The 11476-nt window shown below is 37.1% G+C and overlaps 1 protein-coding gene across 1 annotated transcript in view; it reads right to left on the bottom strand.

The window, feature by feature from the left end:
• Positions 1–3257: 3257 nt before the first annotated feature.
• The window catches only part of LOC107567884 (xylosyltransferase 1-like), a 75392-nt gene continuing 67173 nt past the window's right edge, over positions 3258–11476 (bottom strand). Inside the window, exons 9-11 of the mRNA XM_016253665.1 lie at positions 10905–11100; positions 7794–8127; positions 3258–4661 (exon numbers count right to left, since the gene is read on the bottom strand). Coding sequence (XP_016109151.1) covers positions 4339–4661; positions 7794–8127; positions 10905–11100 — 853 coding nt within the window. The 3' untranslated portion in view covers positions 3258–4338. The remainder of the gene's footprint in view (positions 4662–7793; positions 8128–10904; positions 11101–11476) is intronic.

Raw genomic sequence — 11476 nt, forward strand, 5'->3', positions numbered from 1 at the left:
CTGGTGAAGCATTGTGTCTGATGAGGAGAAATGAGATGACAAAGGTGTTTTTTATTAAAAAATTCAGTATGAAGAAAAGGACAGCAAAACCGAAAGAACATTGACAGAGAAGGCATGTACAACAGCAGTTTTTTGGTTTCGTGGAGAAATTAAAGATACGGAGACTACATGTTTGATGCTTACAGACACAAAGGTTGGGAACAACAGCTAAGGCACAGAGGTCCCCTCCGACTGAAGAGTTGAAATAAATTGTGCAACAGTTGCTCAACAAAACATTCCAGCACAAAGAACGGCATTCTGGCGTAAGATTCTCTGAAAGGCAAAAATGTTCATTAAGAGCCCAAACCACACACTCAGCCCTTCACAAACCCTTCACATGAAAATGTTGACAGTCTATACAGTGCCAATCAATACACCAAAACCTGACCCACTTAGACACTGCTTTTTAAAAACAAGGTTATTTACAATACTTTATGAATGTCAGTCCAATACAAAATACTTTACATTGTCATTCCTACCAAAATAGCTATAGTACAGAACAGATGTCTGAGAGATGCGGTAATAAATATCATTTCAATGTGAACGTCAGATTAGATATTTCTGTGAAAGTAATGTGAAAGAAAGCGGTATGTTGCTGTATTTGTGAGGTTAGATTCGACCACTGCAGAGATTTACCCATACAATTAAAAAAGGCTGTGGGGGTCAGTGTTGTTTTGAAGCCTACTGACTTTAATTGCATTGACAAAATTAACATTTTTCAAATAAACTCTTCTTTTGTGTCCCATAGAAGATGGAACGACATGAGGGTGAGTAAATCATGACAGAATTTTCAGCTTTGGATGAACTATCCCTTTAAAGGTGAAGTGTGTAATTTGTCTTTTTCTGCATGAAAAATCTGTAATGTCTGTGTATTTGACAAACATTGCATCTAATCCACTCCATCTGAAAGAATGTACACAAACAGAGCAAGCAACCTCACAGGAAGCAGAAAGTGTCTTGTCTTTGTTTTTACCTCATTTCCTGACTACAAGCGGCAAAACGGTTAAATCCAAATGAAGTTGAACACATATTGTTTTAGGCCACGCTCCATCTCTCGCCCAGCCCCAAACTCAGACAAACAGAGCAGTTTTATAAAAAACAGTGTTTGCATTCACTGAGAGGAATCTGCACACAAAACTGGAATAGGAGATTATCTGAACTCGACACACTTCACCTTTAAGCGTAAAATGGATCTTAACATTAATATTTTACTATCCAGTGGCTGAATCCTCACTTACAGCCAAGATCGTAAATCAGAAGTCAATGAGGTGTATGTGAATAGATAATTTCATAGAATTTCTCTTTTACGAATATCAAATTATTTGCACTTTCACACGTACAGTACGGATGTAACACCACTTAGACAAGCAATAGACACTCTATTAAAAAATTTAAATAACAATGCATTCCCATTTCGCACCCCGCTGGGAACATATGAATAACAAGAGTGCTTTATTGAAATTTTAAGGTCGCATCCTCCTTTGGATCACATGACAGCAATGACATTTCACTGTTTGCGCACCCTGGGCGGGATGCCACATCTCTGAGGACCAGATAACAATCAGATTGCATACAAAGTGATGTCTAGGCCAGGGTCACAGAGTCCCAGAGGAGACGTGCTCCTCAAATGAGAGAGTGCAACAAGTCACACTAGCCCAGTTTAAATATGGAGTCGTACAGTTGCAATGTAGAAACATAAAAGGTTTGTAAAAATGGAGAAAATGTTGGTCCAATGCAAACTGTAGAGTCCAGCAAGCTTGCAATCTTCCTCACTAAAAATACATCTAAAAGGCCACCCTATCATTATTATGGACGCGAGTAATCCGGATGGCCCAATCTGGAAAATGTGACGTCCAAACGGTGTACGTGCAGAAAAGAGACTGAACCCAGGAACTTTAGGAACCATGTTGAAATTGCATGGATGCTACCAACCAGTCCAGCCCATGTCGGTTTTTGTTTGTTTGCGCAATATATGGCGAAAGTACCAATCACTGGCTCGTATAAAAACACTAGAATAAAGAAAATGACAAGCAGCATGACTGGAATCTCCATTCTTGAGGTCATTTAAGATCATTCATCCAGTTAGTTTCCCGATGAGCTCAACGTTTGTTAAATGAACAGATGGACCTCAGGTGGAGGGGCAGAAAGGTCTTTACTAACGCCCGTTCTAGTACCGCATCTTGTGTTTATAGTTGTAATATGGTTGGGATGATAGCCTTTGTAAATAAAGGCAGCTTGTTTACAAAAGGTATTGAATGAGCTGCAAAAACAGCATATAGACATTAGTCATTGACTAAAAAATATCTATTTCATTTATATAAACACATGAATAAATAGCTAACTTACAACCTAACTCAGCTACCCAGTACCTCTGTTCAGGGGAAAGGAAAAATTATAAAACAATAAAAAGGCAAAGAAATAAATTTTTTTTGTGCTGTGCCAGCACAGCTGGCACCTTCCATGTTAAGTTTCGAGAGCCTGAAGGGGAACAGCATAGACAGAACGACACTTCAGACAGTCGCACAAGATACTCGAGACGCTCTCGCTTACAGAATTGTAGCTTGGTATCGTGCAAGTTTTGACCTCTCCACAGAATCCTTTCCCCTTGGACCATAAGCGAACTAATTGACTAAAACAACTTTATCGATACTCTATTTGATGCCTGATTAGAAATGTTAGTAAAAAACAAAAACAAAATTGCTAGCTAAACAATTTTGCTGTCTTTACACTTTTACACTACTGTTCAAAAGTTAAGTAAAGTTCAAAAGGGTCAGTAACATGTTTTGAAGACAATAATACTTGTATTAATCTAGGATGGAATAAAGTGATTCTAAGAGACAGTAAATACTTTTGTAATGTTATAAATTATTTATGTTTTAAATAAATGTTCTTTTGAACTTTCTACTAAAGAATCCTGAAAAAATGCATCAAGGTTTAAAAAAAAATAAAAAAATAAATAAAAAGCAGAACAGCCGTTTTCAACGCTGATGATAATAGGAAATGTATCTTGAGCCCTAAATCAGTATACCAGACTGATTTCTGAAGGATCATGTGACACTGAAGACTGGAGTAATGACTGCTGATAGTTCAGCTTCACCATCAAAGGAATAAATGAGATTTTAAAATGTATTACAATAGAAAAAGTTATTTTAATTCGCAGGAGTTCATATTACTGTTTTACTGCTTTGTTGATCAAATAAATGTATCCTTGGTAAGAATAAAGACTTCTTTCAAAAATGTACTGACCTCAAACTTTTGAATGGTATTATGCATCGCCCGTCACATTACATAACTAAAGCTAAATATGCTCAAAACCTTTCCTGTTCTCCATTTTCTGTTAGCTTGCAAGCTCTCCAGCCTTCGCATATCTCCAGCCTGATAACTGATAAGCCTGCTAGCTTGACACACATGCAACCACCACTTATTTGTCCTTTTTATTGTTTGTAGCTACCATTGCTACAAAAGTATAACCAAAAAGGCAATTTTTATTATACAGAAGAGTGATACATTTTTGAACAGACTAACTAACTGCTACCTCTTTGCCTCCAAAGGTCATAGAATTCTGTGGAGGTTGGCATCTTGCACGACACTGGATCTCTTTTACTTGTCAAAAGCTAAGTTTTATTAAAACCAGATGTTTTTCAACCAATAACTTATTCAAACTAAACAGGAGACTTTATTAGGGGAGTTTGAAGGCTTTAAATGCCTGTTTGACTGCATTTGATCCAGTGAAAGCCTTGTAAAAATTGAACAATTTTTCTAAAAACTAAAGAAACACACAATGTTGTGCTACAGACAGTTATATACGATCTGAAACATTGGTTTTAATAAGGTATAGGTTGAAAAACGCTCCTTCTATAATTTATTTTAGGTGCAAGGGTGTTTGTTTTTAAATATAGAGGCTTACTATACAAACCTACCTTTCGGTCTTACAACCAGTGTTAAGGTCCATTCTGTGCTTAATATCCCAATCCCAGCATTCAGCTGTAACACCTACATTTAGGCATCACCTGCTGCTTCCAGTTGATAAAAATTAAATCACAGTAATCAAAATAAATTAAATATAGAGAAGCCTGACAGCACTCACATCACTAGAGCACTCAAGAGTTTGAGAGGGCACACATTTAAAAAACAAAAATCATCAGAAATTTCCCAGCGTACACTTTTGAGGCCCTGTGTCTTGCGTTTGAGAGAGGGCCGTTTTGCTCATATTCACAAGAGCAATGCTGGAAAATAAATAATAAAAACAAAATGGCCTAAGAAATGAAACCAGGCGAGTCTTCAGGGCAGTGAATGCTGCTACCTGATTCGTCCGTTGGTTTTGGGTGGGCCCAGCTGGGACTTTGGGTCCGGGCTGAGAGAGCTCCACACCGTTTCCCTGCAAGTCTGCATGACTGGACAGCCACTGGGGCCCGTTGAACACACATCCACAGCTGACCACACCTCGCCCACGAGACTGTCCACCCAGCGCTCCAGCTCGGACCCCGTAAGCTCTGCATTGTGTTCGGCCGCTTCGACCTGACCCAGGTGCACCGGGATGTTGAGGATGGGGTTCAGGCCGTGGAAGCTCTGCTCCATGTAGCTGTTCTTGGCTGGCCCATTGTGCGTTCTTAAAGCATCCTCTGTGAGAGAGAGAGAAGAAAAAGAGGGTTTTTTTTCCATGAGGATGCACAAGGACTTAATGCAAGCAAAGCAAAACTGGGATTATGACTGAATTCGCTGGAACATTTTACATTTTTAGACATGAAAAATAAAGAACAGCCCCCCTGATTTCATTTTTTTGGGGAAAAAAAAAAGATTACTTTTTGCATTTTCTTCAGCTGTGGGAGTTCTAAAAAATTTTTGTTCATTTGCGCAATGAACTTTAAAGCTAATGTTTGTTCATTTAGATAGGAGAAAGTATGCAACATCCACATTAGCTTTAAGGTTTGTTAGTGCTGAATTTGTGTGTTGAGCTGGTGGATGGGAGGTAATTGGTCATATGTCAACGAGATTATTATTTTTGTGTGGGTACAAATCTGTATCTGTAAACCAATGTTATATCAGAGTTATTTACACTGCTGTTCAAAAGTTTGGGATCAGTAAGATTTTTTATGTTTTTTTAATGGAGTCTCTTATGCTCATCAAGGCTGTATTTATTTGATCAGAAAAATACAGAAAAAAATCCCAGCAATATTGTGAAATATTATTGCAAATTCTCATATTGGTTTCCTATGTGAATATACTTTAAAATTGAATTTATTTCTGTGATGCAGCACTTAATTATTTGAAATAGAAAAAAATTCTAACAATATAAGTCTTTGCTATCACTTTTTATCCATTTAACACATCCTTGCAGAGTATTAATTATTCTTTAAAAAAAAAGAAAGAAAAAAATGTACTGACCCCAAACGTTTGAATAGTAGTGTATATTGTACCACAACATTTCTATTTTGAATAAACACTGTTCTTTTTAACTTTTCATTTGACTAAAGACATTTATGATGTTACAGAAGATTTCTAAGGAAGATGATGAAAAAGATGACAAGTCTCCAGCCACAAGAGGCTTCATGCTGTAACTTAACTTCTACTAAGTTTTAATACATTCAGTCTATTTTGAGGGCATGAAAAAACTTTACAGCTGGGATTTTACAAAATCTCTATCAAAATGGCATTAAATATCTATACTTTGTTTAATTTTTAAACACATCTTCAAATATAAACTAGACCAGTAGTCTGCATCACATCATCTAACACCAGACGGCTAACAACAGCTCATTTATCTGTGAGGATGGAGGCAAAGCGGTGAATTCCTCGGGCTCCTCACACTTCTCTCTCCAGCCGCCCTTCACAGATCACCCTCTGTGTCTCTTCCTGACCCCCCCTCTCCAGGTTGGCCCACCTCCTTTCCAGAACATGCCATTTCACGCTCACAGGAAGTGCATGGATAGGATGGCGTCGTTGCTTACAGCGTGCCGCCCGACCTGGGCCGCATAAACACACTCCATAAACTTTTATTAGCTGTGGGTGCAGAGGCACGGAGAGCAAAAGAACTCGATGCCTGCCGTAGACATTAATCATACGACAGTCTGGTAAATCACGTGTGTTTATCACCCGCCCATTCCCACACTGAACCGCAATCACAAGCTCTCCCTCATTAGGAGTGTTTTGAGGACAGATCCGCTGATGACTGCACACCACACTTATTTCCAAATGTCCCTAATGGGCTCTAGATACCAATCGTGGCCCCAGCACAGTAATTTTTTGGAGTTTATTCCAATGAAAGGTGACCTGGCGTGATGTGTATTACTCATTCGTGACTGTGAGCCGGGGCTATATATAGGCAAGCGAGCGGCCCAAGAACAGAGCTAGACGTGAAGACAGAAAGTGCCTTTGAAAGCAGGGGGGTGGATGACCTGAAAGGTTGAGGCAGTTTAATATACAGCGTACCATAGTGTCAGACTATGGTCTTCAAAAAAAGCACCCAAAATGCAAGAGGATTAGTCATTACATCTGGAGGAAGGATCATTTATATATACGATCCTGGAACAGCGCATAAATCAAAGCTTCAAATGCGGAGCATTTTCTCCAGTGATATTCTATGCTACGATGGCCAGTTTAGACAGTTTAAACTATGAGAGTTGATAGGAAAAAAACAATGTCGTTTGTCGTGGAAGCGATTTATATTTACCTCATGAATTTTAAAGCTGATGTTTGTTAACTTGGATTGGAGATTGTATTTTAGCATCCACTAATTAGCTTTACGTGTTGTTGGTATGTCATGCTTGCGCGCTGGTGGATTGGAGGTTATCTATTTTTGTGAAAAAAATGTGTATGTTTAATCCAGTGTTTTATATACTATCAGCTTACTATTAGCTTTTATTTTTATATTTTAATTTGAATTTCTTTTAAGTCATTTATATACGTTTTTTCTGTTTAGATTTAATTTAAATTTTATTTTAGTATCAGTAAATAATATTAGTTCTTCAACTTAAACTTATATTCTTTCAGCTAATTGCCAAGGGAAACTTTCTTTTTTAAATCTTTGGTCTTGGTCACACTTTATTTTAAGGTCCAATTCTCGATATTAACAATCCATTAACTACGACTTTTACCTCAATAAACTCCTAATCTTCTGCTTATTAATAATTATTAAGGTAGATGTTAAGTTTAGGTATTTGGTAGGATTATGGATGTAGAATATGGTCATGCAGAATATGTGATTTATAAGCACTAATAAACAGCCAATATGTTAATAATAGGCATGCTAGTAAGCAACTAGTTAATAGTGAGAATTGGTCCCTATACTAAAGTGTTACCAAACCTTTTTTTTTTTACATTTTGTCTACATTTTTCATCTAATAGTTAATTTTAGTTAATTTAATAACAATAAGAACAATATTGTAAAGAGTAGCGTTAAGAAGTTTAATTCATTTTTAGGGAATTGTTTTGTTCAAATGGTTCGTTAAAAAAAAAAAAAACAGGTTCAATAAATGATTGACTGATTCGTTTGAATCATCATACGGTGTATTTCTGTCTTCCTTTTTTTTAAATGAAAAATGTTGTTAAATACATACTTTCTCACTATATTTTTAATTAGGCTTCATAAATTCTATCATGTCTCCCAACTCAACATTTTACCCCAAACTAATTTCTTACACTGAAGACTCTCATACTTTGGAATCAGCTCAACTGAATCATCAAAAACAACCAGTTCAAAAGAACGATTCATTCGTGAATCTTTGTCACCTTCCGTATTACAGTGTAACTCTCACCTTGGCGTATAGGCAGGTGTTTGTGGTGGGTAAGGGGAGTGATGAGAAAGCGCGTCTCTGCCACAGGGCTCCAGTGGTGCAGCACACGTACGGTCCACATGCCGGGCCGCAGGGGCAGGTTCAGCGGAGGCCTGTAGTGAGTGAACTCAGCACTGGCGTCGATCAGGATGTCGTAGGTGGCAGCGATGACATTGGTGGGGTCAATCCACACCACAGTCATGGTCACATTTGACCCTTTCCCCCATTTCTGTATCCCCACAGGCTCGGCCATGGGTCCCATCAGATTCCCAAAGTTCCGGAATATCCTTTCCTTAGCATCCCAGTCTGTTCCAATCTGATTATTGAGAGGAAACAACCAAAAACAGATATTTAACATGAAAGTCAAGAGCAGTTTCCACCCAATCTTTTAGCCTAGTGAACCTTTACAGCCCCGTGAGTAAGGTTCAAGTACCCCTTTATTGACACAAACCAATGTTCCCATTCACTCTGGATATCATTTAACATGAAGATTAATTATATTAAAGCCACTTTTAAATCATTGATAAAACAAATCAATGCTGTGGGTGAATAACAGATCGAGTCACATATAAATCACAAACACAGACTACTGTTCAAATGTTTGGGGTCAGTAAAATGTTTTAATATTTTTAAAAGTCATCTCACCAAAGCTGCATTTATTTAATGAAAAATATAGTAAAACAGTAATATTGCATCATATTACTACAATGTAAATTAGCTGTTTTATTTGAATACCTTTTTATGTAATTTATTCCTGTGATGGCAAAGCTGATTTTTCAGCATAATTACTCTAGTCTTCAGTGTCACATGATCCTTCAGAAATCATTCTAATATGCTGATTTGCTGCTCAAGAAATGTTTATTATTACTGTGCTGCTTAATATTTTAGTATCAACGTGATACTTTGATGAATATTAATTTAAAAGAACACAATTTATTTGAAATGGAAATCTTTTGTAACACTGTACATTATAATTTACTGTCACTTTTGTTGCATCAAAAAATGCATCCTTAAATGCAAAATAAAAGTATTCATGTTTCAAAACATTTTTTTTTGTTTCTTTAAAAAAGGACCTCATCGTAATCTGAAAATAATTTTTATGCTTTTACATAAATATATTAATATTGATTTTATATTATTTATTATATTCTTCTATTACATTTCTCATAATATTTTGTAAGTTTAACACAGTTTTCAACATGTTTCCATAAGTTTAAGTAAAATCTTTTCAAGTACCCCTGGAACCTGCCAGAGTACCCCTTGGGTAACATATACCCCTGGCTGGGAATCACTGATCTAAAGCAAAGTTGAAGAGGCAGAAGCAGTAAAAGTGAAGAAGAATGAAGGCAAGTGAGGCAGGAAGAGAACAAAGTCCTGAGGCCTCTGAGACAGAGTGTGTCGCTCCTGATGCAGAGATGTGTCAGTTCACCCCCTCCAGACACTGCACAGGCCCTCATTGCTATGGAAGCTGTACAAACTTTCTGTATCCTTAAAATTCAGTCCCCTAAGACACCAGAGTACCGGGATGCCTGAGCTCTGTACATTCTGTACATTCATATGTGGCTCCCTAAGAGAGGAACATACAGCCAAATGAATTGCACAAGATCCCATCGTAAGTAAACAGATGGCACCAATATGGACAGCCAGTACCAGCTGAGATGAGCATAATTGCATCAAATGATCAGCAGTGCCCAGTGTAATGTTTCTCCCACTGTGAGGTAATTTGACTTTTGGGATGGGGGGTGCTGGTGGATTGCAGCCATGTAACGTTAGCTCCCTCTGGCCACTCTTAGAAATTTCTACCGAGGACGTGACCGACAGCGGGAGTCTCTTACGCTTGATCCCTCCTCGGCCGTGCCCGCACCTCAGTAAAACAATACAAATCAATTTGATCATTCTGTAGGGAAGATGCCTGAGACCCAGCTGGATTTGGTTTAAGCACTTTACAGCTCTGCTGTTTTGTCTACGAGTGTCCCCCCAACGATGGATGCTGGGAAATGAAGTCCAGACAGGCTCCGAAATGTTTGCCACACAGATGAATTAAGAACATTTACTAGCCATAAATTTATATACAATATATAATATACACTAAAATTCAAAAGTTTGGTGTCTGTAAGATTTTTTAAATGTTTTTGAAAGAAGTCTCTTATTCTCATAAAACCCGAATTTACTTGATCAAAAATACTGTAATATTGTGAAATATTATTACAGTGTATAATAACTATTTTATTATATTTTAAAATGCCATTTATTCCTGTGATGGCAAAAATACTCTCCAGTCTTCAAATGAAAAAATATACATCCGAAAAATTGCATGCATCACAAAAAAAAGATTATTTCTTTTTATTACTCACGTTATTATTATTATTATTATTTAACACATATAAAAGATTAAATATTTGAACTAAAAGTAGAGTAGAGTGATTGTTCACCTTTAATTTGAATTGCTTGTCTCTTTCATCAGCAAAAGGAAGTGTGTAATTTTTACCGGATATTTAAAAAACATATTAGCTAGTTAGAGATGTTCACATCCAGTTTAAAGTCATCTATCCACATCTAACTCTTGTGTCTGAAACGAACATGTACCCTTGGCTTCCAACAGATAAACTGAGGGCAGTTCAGCGTGAAGTCATTATTTTATCCCCATACTCGTGGCAGACAAATCACTGATTACGCCAAAGGGCAAGATGACAGGTATGGCGCTGCCTGACAGCTAAATCAATGAAGAACGCCTGAATTATTGGTTGTTTAACAGAGTATGTCAAGCACAATGTGCAGCAGTGTAAGATTGCCAATAATATTCAGAGGTCAATTTTCTTAGCAATGAATACATTCTGAGGGTACTGTGGGGGCGATTCTGCACCTATAGACTGCCAATACATTTCTACTGCAGTGAGCCAGAAGAAAATAAACATTGTCTTAAAACTTTTATTTATGAAAAACTGCATGATGACAGTTTGGTCATGAATAAAAATGACAAACAGAAAATACATAAATGTGCTACCCATCATCGCTTAACTATCAGAATATACAAAAACATTTTCTCTCCAGTGTGTTTGTGTGTGTGTATTGTAATAGCGTGAGTTTACTAACCTCTGCAAACTGCAGTCTGTTGAAGGTATTGGGTGGATTGGTGAACTTGAAGAACTGTTTGGGCGTGACCCAGGTCTCCAGGGTTTCCAGTTTGCTGGTCGCCAGGTTGGTGGCATGATGCCTGACCAGGTATCCCTGGAACTCATCAGACAGGAAGTAGATGTGGACAGACACAGGATGTCCCATGGCAAAATACCTAAGGGCACAAAATAAGTAATTTAACCCTCATTTAATAATTCACAACCCTTGCATTTAGGGAGCCAAATTAACTTCTGCCACATTTGCCAATGGCGTATTCATTGGGGAATTAAAAAAATATATTATTTCTTACTGGTAATGATATATATGCATTTAGCATTTTTTGAAAAAATATATTTTTGAATATTTTTGACAAAAGACTGATTTTGACAACATTATATATTCCCACATAGATTAGTCTAGATTTTTTCCTTGTATACATTACTTTTCATTAGCTTGGGGTCTTTTGAAATAATCTAATACTTTTATTCTTTAACAATGCATTAAATTGATCAAAGGTTAGAGTAAAGAGATTTTCCTTCTTAAAAAAACAA

Source organism: Sinocyclocheilus grahami, unplaced genomic scaffold (assembly GCF_001515645.1).
Source record: "Sinocyclocheilus grahami isolate Dianchi unplaced genomic scaffold, SAMN03320097.WGS_v1.1 scaffold27.1, whole genome shotgun sequence".
In the NCBI taxonomy this organism is placed as follows: Eukaryota; Metazoa; Chordata; class Actinopteri; order Cypriniformes; family Cyprinidae; genus Sinocyclocheilus; species Sinocyclocheilus grahami.